Source organism: Cynocephalus volans, chromosome 14, assembly GCF_027409185.1.
Source record: "Cynocephalus volans isolate mCynVol1 chromosome 14, mCynVol1.pri, whole genome shotgun sequence".
In the NCBI taxonomy this organism is placed as follows: domain Eukaryota; kingdom Metazoa; phylum Chordata; class Mammalia; order Dermoptera; family Cynocephalidae; genus Cynocephalus; species Cynocephalus volans.
The window spans coordinates 73,439,272-73,463,865 of NC_084473.1; the positions used below are offsets into that span (position 1 = coordinate 73,439,272).

The 24,594-nt window shown below is 37.0% G+C and overlaps 1 protein-coding gene across 1 annotated transcript in view; it reads right to left on the reverse strand.

Annotated features, from left to right (window-relative positions):
• Positions 1-2,870: 2,870 nt before the first annotated feature.
• Positions 2,871-24,594, reverse strand: part of LRRTM4 (leucine rich repeat transmembrane neuronal 4) — a 765,263-nt gene continuing 743,539 nt past the window's right edge. Inside the window, exon 2 of the mRNA XM_063077791.1 lies at positions 2,871-3,092. Within this exon, the coding sequence (XP_062933861.1) occupies positions 2,871-3,092 (222 nt within the window). The remainder of the gene's footprint in view (positions 3,093-24,594) is intronic.

Here is a 24,594-nt window from a genome sequence, read left to right on the forward strand (position 1 = left end):
TATGATTTAGTTTTCTTTGGTGGTCTTGTTATACTACTGAATCATGCTAAGCTCTCTGTCAACCAAAATTCCCAAATTTAATTAAAATGTATTGATTGCTCACAAAATGCAAAGGTTTACAGATTGGGATACTACGTTCTTTTCCTTTCTTCATTTTTGTGACATTGATCACTTTGTAGTGTATGCCCGGCATATCTATTCTCAAGCTACTGTTGAAAGTGGGGCATGAATGCCGATGACAGATGCTGGGGACATCCTCCTAGAGCCCTCCTTCTACTCATACTTCATTACTGAGTGAAACTATTTGGAATTCTATAAAAACTTTAACTACTTTTGATTCTAGAAAGTACTTGGGTTTTTTAGCATCCTGTAAGTGATGGCTCTCATTATTTATATCCCCAGTCTCAGAAGGTCATACATGAAATATTGTGACTAGAGCTACAAGGATGAAAATTTAAACCACAGTTACACCTATACACATATATCAATCAAGTCTCTGATCTTGCATATTTCCTTATTGTATATGGCAATAAGTAAAAGCAAAGTCAGCATTACTAAGAATATTTATGAAAAAGTTCATAAGAATATTTGGATAATTGACTGTTCCAATCTGCATTGTGTAACATTCATAATTGCTTTTAGGCATAGTTTTAACGCCCTCGCTGTGTAAAAATTCCACGAGATTCCTCAACTTTGAAATTAGAGTCTGCCTAGCCTTCAGAGGTTCGATAAACATTGTGGCATAAAATCAAATTACTAATTAAGATACTCTTGAAATAAAGCATAACTATCTTCGAGAGGGCTCTTTAACAATTCAACATGAAACCTAAGTAGAATCAACATAATTCCTGACTTCTAGAAGACAGAAAGAAATTTTTATATTAGCCATGGCCACAATTCAGAATTACAAACACGCTTTCATGTGGAGGAAAAAAGGGGGCTCTGGGCAATCAGTTTGCATAACAAAGCACATGAATGAACCAGCAATGGGATGAATGTGTTCTGCATAGACAAGTTTTCTCCCTGCCATTTAGAGGTCCAGACAATGATTTATCCCGAGTGGTGACTGACAGAAGCCTTTCATCCTCCTTGGTTATACCAGGCTTTCAGAACAAAAATGATTGACTTTTGAGCTTAAATGATCAATAATCCAATATTTAGTTTTTAAGTACTCTGTTGAACTACCACTATCTTATTTTTAAGATGCTGTTGTCTCTGAAAACCAACTTGACCCCTCATACAATATTGACTAAATTTTTCAAATGACTTTTTCAAACCTACTTAGTAAAGCTGTTTTGGGAGGATTTTGTTTGTTATTTTTTTTTAATCACCAATAGATTTCCAAAGCTCAGTGTAAACTTGTTCTGGCACATATAAATTATATTTTGAACAAGTTATTTGAAAGTCTTTATATTCAGAGTGAACAACATTTTCATAGCATCACAGTACTAAGGAAGTTGAGAGAAAACAACTCAAGCAATGTGTGCATAGTTATTTCCTTTGTTAAAAAAAATGGTGATCGCTGTGCTTCTTTTTAGATAGTAATCAACTTCCACACATTCTTTCTCTTCTGTAAGATCAGACAACTTTTAACCTTTCCATAAATACTTTTGTCTCATATTGTAATATAATTATAATATTAGAGTAAGGTCACATGTCTCTAAAAATGATTGTGAAAACTGTTAATGCATAAGCCACATCTCATACTAGTTTTCTACTCCTCATAGGACCTTCCTACATGACCTTGGAACACACAGATGGCGTTTGATAGATACCAATCGATTCTTACTGAATTACCCTTATATAGGTTAGAAGCATTCTACAATATAGACATGAAGCACTCAACAAGAGGTGGACTGTGGTTTACCAACCACAAAATAATATATTTATTTTTCAACATTTTTTCTTTTACTGATAAAAACTACACAAAAGCTAATTGATAATTAATTTAAAAAGCAATGTTACACATTATCTAGTTTTTAGAAATTTGTCAACTTGGCAGTTCCATTTATTGACCACATGGCCATTGTTCTCATATACCCCTAGTCCACATGAGAATAATTTTACTGCTCTTCTCAGTCGGGTCTTCACGGGTTTTTCGGACTTCCTACACATTGAGGGCTGCCCATGGGAAAAAATTAAAACCCCTTATATCTTGGACAACATGTGTCTTGAAGAAACATTCACCCAAATTTATTGGATTTGCATTCCAGTAGTTCTGTCAAATATCATGATCAACTTTCTTTCTCTGTGGTCTGTGGTAAAGCAAATTGTCTTTTGGTACAAGATGAGCTTTAACACCCATGTGAGGCATTGAAAACAGAATCACTTGACTAGAAAAAAAAAGAAATTAAAACAAACCAAAACAGAACAACAGCATTTTTATAGGAAAAGTAAAAGAAATAAAGTCTGTGAGAGTTACACACATCTAACAAGGAAATCTGTGTTGTTTCCCCAACTTCCCACCCACCCCAGTTTACTTGCCCCCTGTGGTTCTCCAGCCCAGGAACCATGCAGTGTAAAAAAATCAAATATACAAACAAACCTATATGTAGCTAGGGTGAAATCTATTTTTATAAGAACTTGACACTCTTACTATTTACATCCGGGATCATTTTTGTTTGTGTTATGTTTTAAAGCAAAGTTCTGTAGTTCTCCCGGTTATGCTGCAGGTGCCTCCACTGCCCTCTTTAAGCAGTTTTGTTTGTTTGTTGTTTGTTTGTTTGTTTGTTTTCTTTTCTCTATGCCGTACATGTTTTAACAGGAACGATGAGCTTGCTTGATTGAACAATTTTGGACACCCACTCTCCTTTAAGATGCAGGCCCTCCCGTCCCCAGGCAAGTTCCCCAATGAGGACTTGGCTTCAGCTTTAGTTTGTTATTCTCTCAAGGTATATGGCCGGTGCTGCCGACCTGGCGATGGTAGCAATGAAGCTGCGGTCTCGCCCGAGCTCCAGGCTGGGGCTTTCGTCCTGCTCGGGGGACACGGTCTCGTAGCCTTTGTTGACGTGGAGCGGCTGGTGAGCCTGGCAGTACCCGATCACAGGCTGGTCGTAGCTGTAATACGGCAAGGGCTTCATGTGATGTGGCATCTGCATATGAGAAACAGAAAGATTGATTGGTTGATCATTAAAATGCTTGGGAAAGATAAGACAACACTGCTCAGATTGTTTTTGTTCTCTTTCAAGCTGTTTCAAGTCATCAACTACGGATTCAAATACGAATAAACATTAACTTAACAAAGTAATAATTGTTATTATTTAACTCAATATTATTTTGCCCAGCATATTTTTACATACATATATACTTTGTATATAAAATCATATGCAAAGATTTTTCAGTGTTCTGTCATCTAGCTCGCTAGCTATTGCCATAAAGGAAAGTTAGAAGCAAATTAAATTCCCATCAACAGGGAATTTTGAAATACACTCCATAGTGTATACATTATGTATACACATATCTATACACTGAATGCAGACACTACAAAGATCAAGGAGGATCTACCTGTTGTAATATAGCAAGATATGATATTAACGGGAAAAAAGTGAAGGTGCAGAAGTATGTATAGTATGATTCATTTTGTGTGAAGCGTAAACATATATACATATAAATTGAGTATTAGATTCCATTTGATATCTTTATATACAATTGAAATCTTTGTTATGGGCATATGTGACTTTTATTTACAAATTTAAAAAAATTCAATTTCCCATACATAATTATGAACAATTCATCACTTAAAAATACTGGACCAAAGAACTCTAGAATCATGGGAGAAGGCGCATCTTTGTGTTCATAATGTGTAATGGTATTATTTGCTTTCAAGCTAACAAGCCAAATATGAATATTCTGTTAGTAAAATATACCTGAAAGATGTTTTACAGAAATTTCTTTAATAGGAAAAGTTGAAAATATCAGTTATAGTAATTTTCATTCTCTGTCCAACTTTTCTTTAAACCACAAATTTCTGATAAAGAAAAATGTTTCCCAAACTGACAAAAAGGAAAATGAAGATGGCTTAATTCTTAGTCGCATGCTACAAAATTTCTCATAACCTACTGGATCCAATCTGACACTCTTGGTTAACAATCCACAGATCATAAAAGTGCAAACCCTTCACTGCCATGTAAGATTAGTAAGTTGTGGCAATTTCCAAACAATTGTCTCTCAACTACAACTCCACTTTTGATGTCGGTTTCATGATGCTGGGGCTGGGGCTTTGCAAACCACATTTCTGTTTAACCTGCAGCTCCCTGTTAAACTTTGCCAGTGGAAGGAGATTGCAAGGGTTAGAGGACGGACAGGAAATTGCTTCCATTGAGGGCTTCCTTTTCGTTTCTTCCTGCTGCAAGGTTTTACCTCCACAATACTTCTTCATTCTGGCCATATCAGTTTGTTCTCATAACATTAGGTGACGCCCATTTGTAGTATTTCCAACATTTGTAATCTTTCCAACATTTGCAGCATATCCACCATTTGATCACATCATGCCCCCTCAGAGATACCAGCGCCAGCACTAGAGAAGTTTGAAGTCATCTCCACAAAGCCCTTCCTCCAACTTTTTAAGTTTTAATGATTACCCCAGCCCTATACATAGGGATGATAGTAGCTTTTTCCTGAATTTGCTGTCTCTGTGATACCATGGTACTATCTCAGCCTTTGCATTTACTTAGTTAATAACTCTAGATCTAGTTAGCAATTCTTCAAAATTCTTTGTTAAAATAACTGATAGGTTGTCTATCTCTTGACTGGACTATATCTGACTCCTCCTGTAGGTTAAACTGCAGAAATTATTTTGTTTTGATTTTAGAATTTGGTAGAGAAGTTAAGCACCCAAGTTCTTATGGCTTAATTATTCTGTAGAAAGTTAACCAATCTTAACGCTAACTTAGCAAATTTATTTCCAGAAGTCATTCCTCCACTTACTATATAAGTCCCTTAAATGCTCTTCCAAACTAGCTCTTGTATGTTTTTTTGCTAGTATCCTCATTAATGTGATGAATACAATTTTGACACAAATTCACTATCTATTTGTATGAGAATTATGTTTTTAACACCTCTATGCTTATTAAGATAAAAGTCACCTCTTTACTTTTTCTTTTTTTTAAGATCTATGTTAAAGCAATGTTTTCTATGGAAGACCGCAACTCATCAGCAGGCTACAAAATCAATTTAGTGAATCCAGATAAGTATTTTTAAAATTAAACTAGATTAGAAAGTATCAGAATATAGATTAAAGGTGAGTTGTTTCATAAAGGTTTTGTTTTAAATTTATCTGCATGTATATCAGTATGTGTACTGAGTCACACTGTGAATTTTTTTTTAAACTGGGAATCACAGTAAAAGATGTTTTTGAAAAATACTTGATCAAAGCACTTATTCAGATTACAGTTTATTTTAAAGTGATTGGCAATAGCCTAGATAAATTCCCATCCTACTTTTACTGGTCCCTCCTTACTTCACTCATATAATTCACTCTTTTTCACAATGAGTTTGAAAATTCAATCAATATATATTGCTTTTTTTTCTTTTGGATGAGGTACATTGATTTAAAATGAAAGGCAATCACTATTTTCAGCAAGTTTTTTATTAAATAAGAATTTATCATCAAACAGGTTACTGAAGTAATCCTGAATATATAATTCTATTCTCAAAAAAGGAGATTTTAAAAAAAAGATGTGAACTAGGTCAAAGTTGTAATTGATGTATAGATGTTTCAGACAGTAATCATTAATTTCTGTGCTGACAGTGAGAGCAAGGAACAGATTGTAAGGCAATATGGCCAAGTTACTAGATACTAAATATAAAATTAGAACTAATCTACCTCACCCTGAACCTACACTTTTTTTTTATTTATTATTCATTTCCACCACCCTTTTTAAATAAGTACAGGTCCAAATATGAAATGTTTGTCAGCAAGTTCTATTTTAGGAACTCTCACAGGATTTGAGTGTCAACTAGGTGGAGATGAGTGTGATTCATGTCATGGGACATCAAACTCTGAAAAAGCAAAGAAGTGGAAGCAGACGCTTTATTTTAACATTTCAGTTGGGAGAAGTTTTTGAAGAAGACATTCCTAAGAGTAATAAATACAGTTTGATCTTACTTTTCTGTTGTTAAAAGGTCGAGTAGCATAACTTGAAAACAATATAACATACTCACCAAATTATTTCCAAATGACAGGAACATACACCAGGTATAGAACAATTTCATTTAAACTCATGACTCATTTTCTCCAAATTAGCTTAATTACTAAAGGACATCAAAATCAACATTAAGCATAGGTTATGGTTGTCTTCTGTCTTGTAGCAACATGGATGCTTTCTCCAGTCATTGTGTTGAGCAGATACTTGAATCCATAAACATGTATGAGCAGTGAATGTGAGAGGGAGTTCAGGCCTTGCAGACCCTTCTGCACAACCAGATTAATTTACAGCTGAAAACCAGTGGCTCATATGGAGACAAGAGGTGCTCAATTTCCCTGAGCTCAGGTTTCAGGACATGCCTCTTGGTGTCAAGCCACTCCCTGAGGTCTCAGGCCACTCCTCTGTGCCTTCCTCTAGAAGAAAGCTACTGTTGCCAGTTAGACCTATTTTCAGCACCAACACTGGGAAAATGAGACCACACAGTTCTGGCTTATGCAAATCCCGTGGCTGGGCATGCTCAATAGAGAAGAGTTACATAACCCTGGTATTTGAATGACCTTCCACTAGAGATGGTAGAGAGCACAGAATATTCTTGAATATGTCTGGTGCATGTGATAGGGTTTGACCAATGAACATGCTCCAAGTGGAAACCGACTGAGCATGTGCAAGACTAATATTATATAACTGGGATCCATCTCCTTAACTGAATATTCATGAGATGGCAAAACTATAAAAGCTAAATCTCAGCAGAAGGCAGGGCTGTTGCTCACTCTCCTGGAGCCAGCCTGCACTCTGCCTGTGGAGTGTGTATTTCTTCCGTTTTGTATCAAACTTACTCACAGCACATGGCTGCTCATTCTCTTGAGCCAGCCTGCACTCTGTACTAAACTTTAAAATTCTTTCCTGTGGTGGAATCAAGAATCTGGTAAGAGGATGGGGTGGGTTGAGGCTGACTTTTGGGCCCCCCCCAAAAGTCATATGACACCAATATGTGAACACTATTGAGTTTTCAGTGTTTACATAAAGCCCTTACATTTAAACTATAATGGGAAAGAACAATCTCACAGTTAAGAAATCATTATATTTGTTTTTAAATTAGGTTGACTCAAATGTCAAAGGAACTGCATTAACTGCAGAGCTTTAGGTTTGTGTATTACACCATTTCTGAACTCAGAAAATTTGTTTTGCTATTACAGTTGGACTAGTTCATTTATTTTTTTACTAAAGTAAACAAGGGCTCATGCCAGTTTCCCTGTAGTACTTGAGACAGGCCTAGAACGTCTTGCAGGGTAGAAACTATTGTAAAGTTCCTTCCTGCACAACAGACTAATGGCAAAATTTCAAAAGCCAAGTGAACTGGCAAGCTTTGAAAGGATATTTGAGATGTTTGTTCATTTACTCTTGAAGTCTATTCTGTGGGGTGCTGTGTAATCAACTGAATTTGTGGTTTCTGAGGAGCTAAGAGACTGAGGTCTTCTACTTTATAGTAATAATGTACAGTACATTAACCACCTGGGTCCCTACGTGTATCATTGTTTCCTTTCCAGTAGTCAAAATAAAGTATCCTTAAGTTCCGCTTAGTGTGGATTTGGTATTTTTGTAAATGTGTTCTCGGAGCCTTTCCAAATGGTCCCTGTGTTCCAGCAGCCATCTGATGGACTCCACTCCACAGTACGGCAGAATAACACTATTTAAAGATGTCCTTGTTAGCATGCTTGACTGCTCATTGACTGCATTGGAAGCTGCACTTTATTTACAGATAATGGGTGCGGTATACATAGAATAAAGGAATCTCATTGAGGGAATATATTATACTATACCGAAACTCTGCCATTTCCTTCTCTGAAGTACATGAGTGCTTTAACATAAATCACATTTAAATTTTTCTTCTTTATAGGTATATTTTATAATGAAACTTGAGATAGGTTACTAAGGGGAGGAACCATTATTATGACTAATTATAAGTCACTTTAATCCTCTTGAGTTTCATATGACTCCTTTGAAAATGGGGATAACAGTGACACCTCATTTACCTCTATAAATTTCACATAACCCTGAAAGTACTCCTTCATTCTCAAGAAAGAAAAAGGAAAGGACATATTCCCACTTTAGTTTTACTCAATGCTGACAGTGTCTTTGCCGGAAATGTGCCCTGTCTTTTGTCTTAGTTTTCATTTAGAGAGAAGCAAGAATGCGAGGGGTCACCGAGTGGCTTATTAACTAAGGCTTTCAGTCCTACTTTGTGCAATAAAAAGTGTAAAACCTTTGCACATGTTCTGTTTTGCTAAAAATGTCATGTACTCTTTGCCCAGAATGTTTTTCTTCCAACATGCTGGAAGGAGTAAAGAATGACACAGTCCTCTCTCAATCACAGAGGCTCATAGTATTAGTGATTCAAAAAGAGAAGTTAGAGAAAGGGAATATTTTTAAATCTTGAAAGTTGAAATTATAGAGGGATATGTGGAGCTTTAAAATCTGCACATTGATTCAGATCCCATAATTTTACATCCATAATAATTATATCAAAAATGAGAAATGAATGAGTCTGTATACTAGATGTGAGAGCAAAGTGAAATGGAATCCTGATATATGTGATCGTGAAAGGCTTTTGAAGGTCAGTTTTGTTATAAGCATGAAATTCCAATATTGTTACCCTCTTTAATCAAAGGTATTAGCATTAGTTGTAAGTGGTTTAAGAGTCTGATCATTCTAAAATTACCATGGACTATCATTAGTCTTATTTATTAACTTTTCATGAACATTGTTCATATTTCTGTATGAGTTCTTTCAATTGAAGTCATAAAAAGTTTATTTTCAATTTCCTAAATGACATTTGGTCTCTAATTTCCAGAATTAAAGGGTAGTGTCTGCCTATTCAGAACATTTAAAAATTACCGTCATATAAATCCAGATGAAGAATTCAATACAGTTGAATTGCTTAATGAAGATGGACACTTGGTTTATGGAAATAAAATTGATTAAAAATGAAGGGCCATAGCTGAATGAATGTATAACTTTGGCTTTATTCTACTCGCTGTATTACTATGTGACAAGGATAGTCGGGAAATAAATACATGCAAACAAGTTTGGATAGTGTTTATTTCCCCCAGGAATTTTGATTAAAGCTGCCAGAACCTCAATATATTTAAGTTAGTTGTATAAAAAGGAAATTTGATTGGCTCGCAGTATACAAGAAAGGATTTAATAGCTAAAGTAAGGGACGAGCAAAGACACCACTGAGTCTCAGAAACAACTGAAACCAGGAACATAACGAAACATGCCTGATAATTTCAGCATGCTACCTTCATATCCTGACTGCCAAACAGCTTCTTACACCTGATTGAACACATGACTGTGACAGCTGCCAAGTTTTACATATTTCAACCATGGTAGATTGCACCATGATCACAGTTTTTTCTATCTCTTCTCATTAGTAGGTGGTGTCTATTTCCCCTTGCCTTGAATACAGGCTGACCTTGTGAGTTCTCTTGGCCAACGGAACACTGTGACAGCGATACTGCCTGAGTTCCAGGACCCTGGCCTGGCTAGCCACCACCATGTAAACAAGCCCCGGCTATTGTGCAGAGGATGGGAGGCCATGTGGAGTGACTGAAGCGTTAGACCAGCCAGCATCCCCTAGCACCCACAAGCACATGAGCCCAAGGGTAAACACCCCAGCAAGCCCCAGATAAGCAGAATTGCTCAACTAAACCCAGCTCATATTGCCAACCTGCACAGATTCAAATACATAGTTGTTGCCTTAAGCCAATAAATTTTGTTATGGTTTGTTATACAGTAAAACTGATATAGCAGTTTCTACTGCCATAGAAGGACTGTCTTACTTAGTTCCCGGTGTCACTTTCAAAAACATATAAAAAGATCTTGGTTATTTCATCTTGGTTATCTATCCCTGAGCCATGTTACTATACTTAACAGTGTTCAGATACTGAGATAGGATACATTTTTTCAACTTTAGACCTATCAGCTCTGGTTATGGGATGGATGAAGTTTTGTTAGAAAGCATACTTTAAAAAACTATGAAAGATCCTTTGCAGAACTATGAATCCCCTCATCAATTTGGAGTGTCTAGGATTGATGAAGAAGAATGCATGGGGTTTTTTTTCTTCTTTTTTTGAAATTCTATTTTAAATTTACAAATAATAATTATACATATGTATGTAGATAGGGTACGATGTGATGTTTGGATATATGTTTACTATGTGAGATGATCAAATCAGGCTAAGTAACAAATCTATCACCTCACATACTATCAATATTTTTGTGGTGAAACATTTAAAATCTGTTCTTTTAGAAGGCAGAGTTTTGTGCCATTCTCTGGCCCTGTGTGAGAGCATTGGAGGTACAGGAAGGGCAAGACCAACCCTCATTCCCAGGCTTCACATTATAGAATACAAAGGGAAACAGAACCAGAAAACTAGTCTTAAATTTCAAGGCGATGATGAGTTCTTCAAGTGACTTCCTGAAACAAAATCTCTCTGACTGCCATTTTATTTCTTGTTGTGTATCTGTCTTCTCCAATAGCTATTCCTTCTCTCCCCACAAACTCCACAATCAACTGGTGTTTTTTTTGTTTGTTTGTTTGTTTCTTTTTAATCAAACAAAACCTCTCTTTCAGAAGAGGTCCATGCAATCTCTGGCATCCTTAGTACCTCATAACACAGATACCTCCATCCTTAAAGAGTAGCAATAACAGAGAAGAATCTCCATAAAGAAAAAAAAAAAAGATTCAAGAATTCAAGAGAAGATGATAAATTCAAGGGATTAGAGCAAATGGCAAGATTTACTGAATGTGAATGAAAATAGAAACAATTTAAAATGTATTCTCATTGATTGAATATTGTCATCTAAAACATAACAGGTATTCATGTTTTATTGAATGAAAGAACAATAATGATATTATTCTTTCCCCATTTTCTTTTGAAGATAGAATAAGTAATACATGTGAAAAAATAATCTATTAAATTAATCATTAAATTTATTGACTTTGTTTTAGAAAATCTTAAAAAGAAAATAGATAATGACTCAAATTGATAACGCTCCCACTTTCTTTTTATGAGCTAAATTGTGTATAGTAGCTCTAGCTTGTAAAATGCACAATGCAAAACATGCTAGACATTGGCTTTTTATATTGACTGGACTATATAGACCATTTTAAACTTAATTTCTGACAAAAGTTGCTACGTAACATTTGTTTCTCTTGTGCTCTTATTTAAAGGTGGGAATGTGTACTTATTGTGCATTCATGGTTGTCCAGATTTTAACTTTTAAGTCAGTTGTGGGATAAAAGAACAGAACATCCGCTTGCATCTTTATTGCTCTCCTACCAGAATGTGTTGTCTATGAGGTGTCGAGAGAGTTGATTAAGCTAATGAATGAGATACTAGCCATTCTTTGAAGTTAGCTTTGAGTCCATTAACTGGGAAGCTTATTACATTAGCAACACTCTCAGTATTCAGTGAAGTTTTGAGCTAATGAGCTGGATTAATTAACTGGTATTAATTTCTAAAGGCTTTCCTTCTGTAGCACTGGCCCCTGAATTAGAAAGTGTAAGGTTTCCCCAATAGAGCATTGTAAGCAAACATCCTATTTAAGCAAATCTACATAAATTTGCTTCCAAAGTACTTATATTAAAAATAATGATGATAAAATTTCAAATCACATAATATCTCTCTTTTCTATGGGAAAATGTTGTGGAAATTTCAGTGAAGTGCAATGGTATACAGAAGACGTGTGATTGCTAACACAGGAGACAGTGACTGTTATTTAGGTCCAAACCCCCTCCTGGAAAAATAGAAGCATACAAAAGCAAACAAACAGAAACAAAACTTCTCTGTACATGTAATAGATTCAATTTAAGATATTTTTGTTTTAATTCCTTCTCAGCAATTTGGAAAAGAAAACGAAAGAAGGAATTCCAGTTTCAGGAAGGTACAATCAACAACATTAGAGAACTTTCCATCTGAGTTCACCTTCAGTTACTTCAACGCTCACAAAAGCACATTCTAGTTTCTATAGGAGGTGAGATTTGTGTTAAACAGTTGATGGGGCCCTTAACTTGTTTTATGCAAGAACATATATCTTGCCTAACCAGAATGTAGCTGACCTGTTCAACTTTTGAAGATATATATTCACTTCGTGACCCTCCTGATGCATCCAATCTGACAGTCATTAAGTAAAAGCTAGACATTAGTTAACAAATGTAAAAATGAAATGATATTCACATATAAGAGAGGTGATTGAGTTTCTTCTAGTCGTGCACCTTTGTAAAGCAGAATTACATATCCCAGGGTAAAAGTTTAGAATCAACTGATAGACATAGAAGGAAAAAAAAAAAAAAAAACCCTAAAAAACCCAGAAGGACATTGTGGGGAAAATAGAATAGTTTAGTCAGCCACCCCCCAACCCCCTGCCTCAGGTCTGGTTGGGTGAGGTGCAGCACATTCTTGTAAACAAGTTGTGTGTGGGTGGAGTTAGTGTGCATGTGCACCCATGTTTCATTTCAGTTTTATTGCTACTGTGTGTTCTTCAGTTTGTGAAGCAGAAGCTGGCAAGTAGAGCTCACTTCTAAAAATAGAGCATGTTTCCTCTCCTGGCAGCTGCTCAGTTTTTCAGTAGACTTTGCCAATAGCAGTTGAGTTTGTGAGTTTCTCTTTGGACTGCCTACTTATTAGATGTGTGTGCTGAATAAAGACTATTCTTTCTTCAACCAAGGCTTCAAGGACCTTTTTGCCGGTTACCTAGCTCATAGTCCTGCATGTGAAGGGTTTGTGAATGGGCTCCAGGGGTCTGTGAGTTCCAGACCCAGCCATAGCTCTACAGACACACACATGCTTGATAGAATGAAATGACTACCCTGATTCTAATAGAGTGTAAAAAGTACTTCTTGGGGAACTGACTCTTCCTAATGAACAGAAGCATTGAGATTTATGTTTATTTACAAAATAGAAAAAGCCCATTTAGAAAATGCAATGAAAATGTTTATTCTGATTGAATATAATTTAGAATAGCACAGCAGAGTGATGCATAAATAATATTGATCTCATACTTTAAATAAAATGTGTAAAGGTCTAGGTTAATGCCTGGATCTCTGCCATGGAGTATATACTATTAAGGAGTAATTATATAAAAGTGAATGTGCCATCATAGTTCATTTATTTATTTGTTCATTCACTCACTCATATGGCAAATATTTATCACAGGGTTTGGCAGACTTTTTCTATAAAGGGACAGTAGTAAATATTTTAGGCTTGCAACCCATACAGAGTCTATCATAACTACTGAACTCTGCAACAGCTGTTCAATTCTGCCTTTATACTGTGAGAATAGGCTTACACAAAATGTGAATGAATGAACCTGGCTCTGTTTCAATAAAACTTTATTATGGATGCTGAACTTTGAATTTCATGTAATTTTCATGTGTTATAAAAAATATTGATCTTCCTTCAATTTTTTTTAAACCATTAAAAAAAAGTGAAAGCCATTTAGCTCCTGGGCCAATTTTCTGTGACTTAGGCATTGTGCTAGGTGCTGGGTATATAAAGAAGAATAAAATAAGGGTGCTTTACTCAAGAAGCTTGAGTAGAGAAGAACTGACAGAATGAGATGAACCTGATTCGACTTCCTGTGGTTTAGACTAAATAATCCACACGAGTAAAGCAGAGGAAGTAAAGCATTCCCAGCTGGTGGGCATTGCAGATTTCTGTGTGAAGATCCAGGTCTTCTCTAGAATAAAGCTCTCAGTGGATGCCAGACAATGAGCTGGACTCATGTAACCTTGGTACTTAGAAGTCAGACTTGAACCTCCAGGTGGGAGTGTTGAAGTCACCACTGAGGTCATTTAGATCAAACGTGCTCTGTCAGGATAAAAGCCCACTGACCTTTTAGAGAAGATCTTACGGGACACTCAAGCCAGTGAACCTGCCCCTGGGTATAAGATGGCTTATAACACAGGCCACAGAGAACTTTGGTGTTTTTGTAAAAGAAGTTAAGTTTGTGGGTCATCTAATCATAAACAGGTTTCCTATCCCCTCCTTTTTTTGTGGAAAATTTTAAAATAAGCCTTCTTTCTATTTCTCAATCTCACCAAGCCCTTTTTTTATACCTGGGACTTTGTCCTCACCATTCCCTTCACCTTAAATATTCTTCCTCTTCTTTGCGGCAGGCTTATGCTGATGTTTTGAGTCTCAGATTAAATGTCATGTTTCCAGAAGAGCCCTCTCTAACCACTTTGTCTAAAATGCCATCCCATCACGATTGACATATGTAAGCCATTCTGTTTCAGTTCTTCGTTTATTTTCTTCACAGCATTTATCAAAATGTTAACTATCTTTGACGATGTGTATTTTGCTCCTTTAGTATCTGTTTCCTCCACTGTAAGCTCCATGATGTCAGAGAATTTTTTTGACTGCTTTGCCTCGAATGTTACAATAAATATGCACTGAAAGAATGTATGAATTTGTGAGAAATATTTAGAGAATTTGGGTTTTATTTGGAAGAGATTTGCCTCAAAAACTGTGAGCCTCTCCCTTCCAATTTTCTTTCTCTATTGTCTCCACCCATTCTCAGCTTTGAATTTAAACAGGGAGACTAAGATCAGCCTAACATGGAGGAAAAATGTGAGCAGATTTTTACAATGTAACATCATATATTGTAAAATGCCATACTGGAGATGTGTGAAAAGTGACAAGGAAGGAAAGAAGAGGGAGGGAGATGATTATCATGTGGTCTGTGATCCAAAGAGTCTGACGCCCATAAAGTCATCAAGAGAAAGACTGGTGCCACGTGGAACTTCTATAAAAGGCAGTACCTCTGCTACTGCTGCCATGGCACATGGCTGCATATGTGCCATAAGGAGCTTACTGCTCAGGTGGTATACATCAAAAAGCTACTCTTTTTCGAATCTTAACAATCTGCCCACTCACCCCCAACTTGCTCTTGTAGAGAACAGATTCCACACTCTCCAGCTCCTCAGCCATTATCCTCACCTCTCAGCCCAACTGTGCCTTAGCCTCTTGCACAGGAATTGTCCCTATGTTATAATGAGCAATAGAGACTGACCACAGCCCCAGGACGTGGAAGGGCAGGACATTGCTACAGCTGCCTTCTCAGCTGCACAAAATAACCCCAGCCACACTTGATTTGGAAGCCAAGAGGGATGGAATACTCTGCCTTCCTTTCATTCTCCACTTGGGATTTCTTCAAACATGCAAAATGCCCTTACAGCGGTGGTTCTCAGCCCTGGATGCAACTTTGACCCATCTGCAGTAATTTTTAAAATATTTATGTCTGGTCCCTGCCCCAGATCAATTAAATCAGAATGTCTGGTGTATGGCCTAGGCCACACTGTTTTTAAATAGCCAGGTGATTCAAATGTTCAACCAAGGTTGATAACAGTACTTAAAGTTAAATTTAGGTTGATTTTGCTTAAAGAAGCAGGCCCAGCAGAGAGTACAAGATATGCTTTACCTAATTCTCCCCTCCTGCCTGGAGACCACCTGACTCAAAACAAAGCCAACTATTTCCTGAAGAAGCCACCAAATATGGTCTGTATGTGTGTTTTTGAGTATCCAATTAAGCTTTTCTTTCTCTGAAGTTCAAGTCATTACTTCTAATTATTTAGTCTCATCAATTTGACCTTCTTTACTTGGCTTTGTTCATATTTTTGTTGGTGATTATACTGCTATCCTTTTAGTCATCAGTTCAGTTACGTATATATTCTACTCTTTTGTCTAAAGTTAGGTGTAATTCAGTTGGGTGGGTTTAACAACTATCATTATAGACATGTTTTCTAAATAGCTACTTGTAGGTAAATTTACCTTGCCTTGATGGTGAAGTACCCATAAATGTTCAGTCAGCTGGAGAACTCCTTTGGCTAAACATTTTCACAATCTATTCCTTTTATTTTTTTTTAAGTAATTTAATTTGCTGGGATGGTAGTAATAGCCCATTCCACTTTGCACTATGGGGAAGAAAGGATATTTTTATCTACTTAAAAGCTAATAAAAACTCCCACTGTTGAAAAATATTCAAACCTCCCAATTATTTCCATCAAGTGGTAAATTTAAAAGAAAAGAAAAAGAATTAAAACCCCAAAGTGTTAGCAAGTAAGCAATAATGATAAGTAACTTAGGGGAAGGATCATTAAATTCTTCTTTGCTTTAAAGACACCTGATACTCATATACATAGGGGGCAGTAAAAGGGTGTCCTCTGACACTGGAAATAATGAGTCGATGTGTAATTGATGAAATTGGCCATTTGTGGTAGTAAGTCAAAAGAGGAAATGATCTCCCCTTCCACACCCACCAGCCCCGACTCCAGCTGTTACTTATCTCAAGGATCACGGGGCTTATTCACTGGCCTCTTACTAACCTGCTCCAATGGCACAACCACGTTCATGTACTCATACTTACCCACTGCTACAGAGCATTAGCTTTATAGACTGCCCCCTATAGTCCCTATTTCAGAATAAAAGTAAATTGAATAGCTGGATTATTTGACACACTCCAGAGGAGTTAGATGAACCACTAGGTACATTTTATACATTTTGTTTCTCTTGGCCAACAACCAAGATATAACCTCTTCTGGGTAAGAAGAGGTTATACATACATACCCCCTGCTCCATTCCTACAATATTCTGTTTCTTTCCTCCTGCCCCAATTTTTTTTTTTTTCTAATTTTCCTACTGTAAATTCTACCCTGACCACTTCAACTTTGGTGTCATTACAACTACCTTTCATTTTCATTACCAACTACCCAAACCACTTCAGTGAATGTGTGTAGTAGCTTCCTTAGCTATTCGTTATGATTCAAATGCCCTTTACTTTCAACTGTGTAAGTAGGTCACTGAAGGAAAAGGAAAGCAAATGCTCAGGCTCCCTCAGCTGTTCAGAATCTTGTCGAGCATGACTTAGCATGTCTGGTAAATACGTTAACTGCACATGCGCCCAGGTGTTCCTGGGTTATCTGACTTAAATATAAAGGACAGACGGCTCTGATCCACAGTGCCCCCCAAATGCCCCAGGAGGCCACCAGGGGGCTGCTGATGCTGCTGGAGGCTGAAGACTGTGCTTGTGTCTGAATAAAGCATGTTAACCTTGCCAACAGCTCCCAGGATCTTTCCAATTACCTAGCATGTGACCTGAGTATGAAAGTTCTGTGACCCAGTCTGCATATGAGGGTCTGTGACCCACTGCACAGAACAGGTTTGAAGGGTCTGTGACCCAGCCCGACAGTCACTTACAATCTACTAATGTGTGCCATTTCTGTATGTTTCTCCTATATCCCGAACTTTGGACGTTTGATCCTATTCAGTGTAGGTAGCCTAGATTCTTAATTTCACACTGCTCCTAATAGTTTGACTTGGAAGTTCTTATTACTTTCTTCTTTTTCTTTTTCTTTTTTTTTTATAATTGACAGATAATATTGTATGTTTTTATCATGTAAAACATGATGTTTTGGAGTACATGTACATTGTGGAATAGTTAAATCTAGTTAATTAACAAATTCATTACCTCACGTAGTTATCATTTTTGTGGTAAGAGCACATAACATCCACTCTGTATTGCTAGGGCTCAGACCCTTCAAACCTGTTGTACAGACTGGGTCACAAACCCCTCACCTGTAGGTCCACAAGCTAGGTAATAGGAAGTCAGCCATAGGTAAAAATTAATAGGCTTTATTCAGGTGCGAGTTCAAGTAGCTAGCATCAGCTGCCCTAATGGCCTCCCAAGGCGTCCCGAGGGCACTGTCAATCAGAGCCATTCATCCTTTATACTTAAGTGTGATAAGCCAGGAACACTTAGGTGCCCACGCACATCCACAGACAGTAGCCAAGGAATACCTGGGTGCATGTGCACAGTTATCATTTACATCAAATGCTCAGCAAGATTCCGAAACCCCCTCCCTCAGGGATCCTGACCATTTACTTTTCATTTTCCCTACACACTCCCTTTACATTTTTCAAGACTATGATAAACCATCATTAACTATATTCACCTTGATATACAATAGATCTCTTAAATTTTATTCCTCCTGTCTAACTGTAATCATGTATCCTTCAACCAACATCTCCCATAACCACCAGTCTCTGGAACTTGCCTTGCTAGATTTTGGACTTGTTTGGTCCCCAACTTTCTTTCTTCTAATTTCTCTCTTTTGGAATGCAGGAATAAAATGTCACTGGGGGCTGTAGGGATGGAAAGAGTGTATTTTGTATGCAAGAAGGAAATGAATTTTGGGGGGGTGGGAGCAGAATGTTATATACTGAATGTTGTGTACTCCCCAAAATTCATACGTTGAAGCCCCATATGGTAACTCCCAGTGTAGCTGTATTTGGAGATGGGGCCTGTGAGGAAGTAATTAAGGCTAAATGAGATCATAAGGTTGGGGCCCTGATCCAATACGATTAGTGTCCTTTCAAGATGAGACACCAGAGAGTTCTTATTCTCTCTTTTCTCTGTGAGCAGACACAAAAAAGTGATTATGTGAGCACACAGTATCTACAAGACAAGAGAAATGGCCTCAGAATGAAGCCTACCTTGCTGGCATTTTGATCTTGGACTTCTGGCCTCCAGAACTGCAAGAAATAAATGTCTGTTGTTTAAGCCACGCAGCCTGTGATATTGTGTTGCAGCAGCCTGACCAGACAAATATTGTCACATCACTATGTCATGGTGAAGCTTTGCAGGAGAATAGGTGGATGTTGTCATAGCGATGGAAGAAAGGTGGCTACAGCTGGTGCACCTTTTTGTGAGAAAGTATTGTTAGTTCTTCTGCACATGTGCAGGAACAATTTCTTGAGAGAAAGATGAGTGAAACCCTGTAATTTAATAGTAGAATATAGAGGTTTTAGTGGCATTTATCTGATTTATTGATTCTGAACCAAGGGGAAGACCCCAAAGTTTCAGTATATTGGCTGTCACTAAAGCCTGAGATCCCATCCAGGGAAAATACCTCTGAGTTTAGGGCAGAGTCTACAGGAACACAGTAATTCATATTCTTCTATCTTCAATATCTTTCCCATCCTCTGTGACACAATGCTGATCTTTACAGTATTTAAATGAGGCTGGAGGGGATTATACATGAGGGATTTTTTTTTCCTTTGTGCCTTTTTTTTTTTTAATGTCCACTTGAAATCCAAGTTGGACACATTTATATCTGTCTAGGCTCTACTGCTCATGGTATCCAGCTGGGGAGCATGGCTTTAGTATATTTTAAGATCCTACAAGCCATGTTGCTCCTTGTCTTTTATGTTATCCAGAAGGTCATGACTACTGAAAAGGAGCCCAGGCTATTCTAACTTAAAGCACATCGTCGTACTCCACGTTGGTTAGTCCCCTTTTGCTCCTTCACACCTTTTCTCCACCCTTCTTTGCCCTGCCTTGTGCTCAGCGAGGCTCGTTCTATGGCTAGACGCCTTCATCAAGTTCCCTCGCTATCAGTTTCAGTAAATGAGAGGCACCCAGTGGTGGTAGAAGAAGTCGGGGTATTTATTCCATGCCACTCCTTCTGGCCTTGCTGCAGTTCTGGAGTGGCTGGTTTCTGCTACAGCAGTAGTTGTTAACCTGGGGTAATTTTGCCTCCCAGGGAACTTTTGACAATGTCTGGAGACGTTTTTGGTTGTGGAGACTGAGGTGCTACTGGCATCTAGTGAATAGAGGCCAGACATGCTGCTAAACATGGTATGGTGTGCAGGTCACCTCCCCCGACCTCATATTTTCTGGTCCAAAATGTCAACAGTGCCACTGTTGAGCAACCCTGTACTGTAGAGGCAGCTCCTATTAGATGAGCCCTGTAGACCCAGCCCCTTTTGCAGAGACAGTTCCTACCTAGATCTGATAACATCATATCTTCACTTTGTTTCTTCAGGCCAAGGGGAGTGGTAACAGCTTTGTGCTGTTTCTGTTTGAATTTTTCACCATCCTTTGCAAGTCCCCCCTTAACACTGCTCTTATTTCTATAATGTTCCCTTCATTAAACTCTCCTTGGTTTAAACTTTTGAGTGTACAATGTTTATTTCTGGAATTCTAACTGACATGGAGCTTAGGCCCACATGAAATAATTAATATGGATATTTAACATCATCATGTTCAATTTGCTTATATTAGATGTGGCATGGCAAACTTCTATCACTCCTACTGATTTTTAACACTTATTAAGTGATGTTTGAGTCCCCCATCTTTGTGAGAGCTTGATGTAAATGAACTCATTTAATGTTCAAAAGAGTTGCATAATTTAGGGGCTAATTTGAGTCCCATTTTTAAAAATGGCAAAATTGAGGCACCAGTGTGAAATGACATTCAAATGAACAAATTTTCAGAGTGACATCCAAGGCAACTCTTGATGACATTCCATGCTCCTACTCTGTGCATCCTTTTCTTTTTCCCTCTTTCCTTAACTTCTCTGTCTTTAGCTTCTTTTGCCCCCATCCTTACCTTTTTATTTTGTTTCACCTTTCCCTTTATTTTGGCATGCTTCTTCACTTCCACTCTGTTCTCTCTTTGCCTTGCCTATTTTTGCAAAATATAGGTCTGCCTCTGGCACCTAAATGTTAAAATGGTCTGGGTTCAGTTTTTAGTCAGAATGGCACTCAAACCATCAGGAACAAAAAGAATGCATGAAATATTAATGAAGACTATTCTTGGGATTTAATAAAATGTTAGGCATAAAATCATTTAAACATTAATTTTCCAAGTGTTGGTGTCTGGAATTGACAAAATAAGTCAATTTCATAAGGAGTTTGTGACATACAATCAATTTATTCTTAAAGACTATACTTAGGAAATACATAAAAAGCAGGATTTAATTTATGGGCACATTCTACAGAGATATGAAGCTTTTCAAAAAGACAAAGTGACATGGTTTATGTAGGGCCTTCAGTTGGAAAATATAAATTGTTGATATTTGTAAATAATACTTTCTCCTTTCTAAGGAATTATGACAGCAAGGGAAAAGTAGAGTTGTTGCTTTACATGCAACAATCCTGAGGATGGTCATTTCTTCCATCCATTTTTCACAACAAATGTGTACAACACTATATCAAAAACTGAGTCTGGCTGACACCGTGATAAATGGACACATTGGCAGACGAATGAAATACGATTTTGTCTTAGAATAAATACTGGCATTTCATTAGATCAACTCAGGATTTATAGAATTTAAAACAACTACCTAGGAATTGATAGTTTCTTTAAAAAGATTTAAATACTCTTTCTAAACATATACTCAAATATCAAATTATCTTTGCCTAGGGAGAAGCTATTCCAGTATCGATGACTAATTGAGAGTACACACAACATACTTGTTCTAAACTTGTATACGGGAAGAGCTAGGACTGTAAGTTTACGCTTGTAGATTCAAAGAGCTCTGCTACTTTACCCTATTATGGGCAAAAACATATTCTCAAAAATTAGGACAACAAAAACTATTATTTATGACAATTTTTTCTGTAAATGTCTCTCTTGCTGGGTGAGAACAAAGAGATTCTCGCTTTGCATTTCAGAGACTTTGCTGAAATCAGGATGTGATTCTTCTTGCCTAAAACTGTTCAAGATTTCTGAAAGACTGGAAGAGATTAATTGCCTTGTTCGTTCTTTGTAGGGTATAGAATGTGCTTAGGATACACTATATTGAAATTCACATGAAACTGATATATATATATATATATACACATACATATATCTGTACATAAATGTGTTCTCTTGATGTATACATTTTAATTAGTGTTATGGAGGTGTTTGAACAAAGATATCCAATGAAACATCTTGTGGCACTGCTTAAAAATGACTCATTTTTTTGAGAGCCTCCTTATAATCACCAAGTAGTTTCAGGAACAGTGGGGCTGTAAGTATGTATTTCATTTTATGGCTATAAAAAGAGGCAGGTGAAGGTCATTAGCATCTCCATAGGACTAGAAGGATTGTTTGGCTACCTTTGTTTCATAAACTGCCACTGTTACTTAAGAAACTCCTCTTTATTTAGACTAATCTACCCTGAATACACACATCTGCAAAAGAGGTCTGCAATGATTACACTATGTTCTTCTTAATCCTAATCAAGTGTGAGACTAGGAAAGTGTCCTAACATATAAAATGAAGGAATTAATTTGCAAGATAGTTAAGGTCTACTTTTGCCTTATTCTATGTTTTCTGTGAATACAAATAGTTTTTTTTTTTTTTTTTTGGAAGTAAGTTGATCATGATAATATAACCTAAACTGGGAAATTAATTAGATGAATTTTGGATTTGAAATGTCCCTAAAAAGAAGACAATTTGCAACTGAACACACACACACACACACACTCACAACGATAACAACACTAACATAGTTGTTAAGGTGTTATGCTCAATGTACTTTAGCACTTCGGTCCTTATAGTGCAGCCCATATCATCTAGGAGCTTGTTAGAAATGCAGAATCTCAGGTCTCACCCCAAACTTATTGAATCTGAATCAGCACTTAACAAGGCCTCCAGGTGACTCATATTTGTATGAAAGCTTGTGAAGTACTGCTTTACAGATCAGTTGTTTCACAGTAATCATCTCCCAGAATGGCAATGATATTTTCTATAGGGAAAATAGCAGCTCTATGCTTCCACCATGCCTAGGTCAAAAATGCATTAAAAGAAAAAATATATACTTTTTTAGAACCCAGAAAAATGGTTTTTCCACATAAAAAGCAACAGCATCAACAGTTAACTTGTTAGAAATATAAATCATTTTGCCTTATTTCAAGACTACGAAATCAAACCTCTGGGTTTGGGGTCCAGGATTCCATGTTTGAATGGGGCCTCCAGGTGATTCGGAGGCACAGTGTACTTTTAGAGTGAGAGATGAACAGCCACCAGAGGTAAGCAATGAGACTGGAAATAAATCAACTGAAGTTACCAAATACGAAGAAAATGTAAGTTCCAAACAGGAACTTTAAAAGAAAGATGAACAATGCCATGTTTGAAAGAATTAGTAACTTAATATATGTAGAATGGACTATGCTTGCTATATTTTCTCCAACTTCATAAATCTGTGTCCTTCAAATTCTTTTAAAATACCAGCCCTTTCAATGAACCAATTCCCCAACAAGGGTCACTGCTGTTCTGAACTCCCATCCTCATTGCTGGTATGGACCATGTGGTGTCTTTGTTTTTCAATATTTGTCACCAAGAACTATAGGGTAACTACTTTATATATAAAGTTCTGGAGGGTAGGTTTTGTGTTTTGCATCTGTAACCCACAGGCACCTTAGGACTATATCTACCACACAGTTGATATCTAATATGTGTTTTCTACTTGCTTGTGTATAATGATTTTGTTTTTGTTTTGGGATAAAACGTTCCTTTTTCTTTTTTTTTTTTCTGTTTTATGGTTTAGAGGTCATTCTAATTTTTTTTATAAGATAAATAACTACCTGTAAAATATATGATATCTTTGGATAAAAATTAAGCTATGTTAAGTACAGCTCCTCTTACATATTAAGTATTAAAAAAAAAATCTACTAAGAAAGTCATAGAAGGTCTTTTACTCCCTCGTAGCACAATTGAAATATTTGACATAATATAAAATATGTCTCCATTTTCATGCATTTAAATTTCTAATTGTTTCTCTGTCCCTTGGAGAGCTTTTCTAGGTCGACTAAGTACTCACAGTGTGCTACATGTTCCAAGAGTCCAAGTTAGTCTTGTCTTTGTAACCTTCAAAAAATAGAACATTAGCACATGCTTCTCATTTATACAATAGTTAGAAAAGGCCCTGAGACAAATTTGATTATTTGACTGTCAAATACAAGCCCTTGTGGCTGTCAGATTTCTGGTTGACAATGTCATTCCTAGCTCCTTAATATTTCTCTTTTGTCCAGGTTAGCTTCTAACCCAGGTTTAATCCTGAAAAAGAAAAAATTAAAGGAGAAGGATTATTAAAAATATAGTGAAACAATCAAAACTTCCTAATCCTCATCTCATCTCACTTTCAACTCAAAGAAATGATTAAAGGAATAAAAAGATGGGGAAAGAATACAGAGGTTGGAATTGCTATATCAGCTATTTTGAAACAGAATAAAATACCATACACATACCATGACCTTAGTGGATTTTTGTGAGATTTAATGCAGCAGGAACCATACAGAAGAAAGAAAACAATGGCTGACTCAGAAATACTCAGTCTGATTTAGATAAAATTCAGGCAAAATCCCACTAGAATGACCCTATTTGTAGGAATGAGGCAAGGAGGTGAGATGGGACAGTAGCCTCCATGCAGGATCCCTCTCACCCTGTGCTGCTGCAGCATTCTTAAGTAGCTGCCTGGGAGATCCAAGGCTCAGCGCTGTCACTTCAAACAGCGTTGGCTAGAACATATCCCTGAAGCAGCAAGAAGGCTGCATGTTGTCCCTGGAATCCTTGCCAGATGAACTGAAAAACACATTAGTTTAAGGCTGGCCTT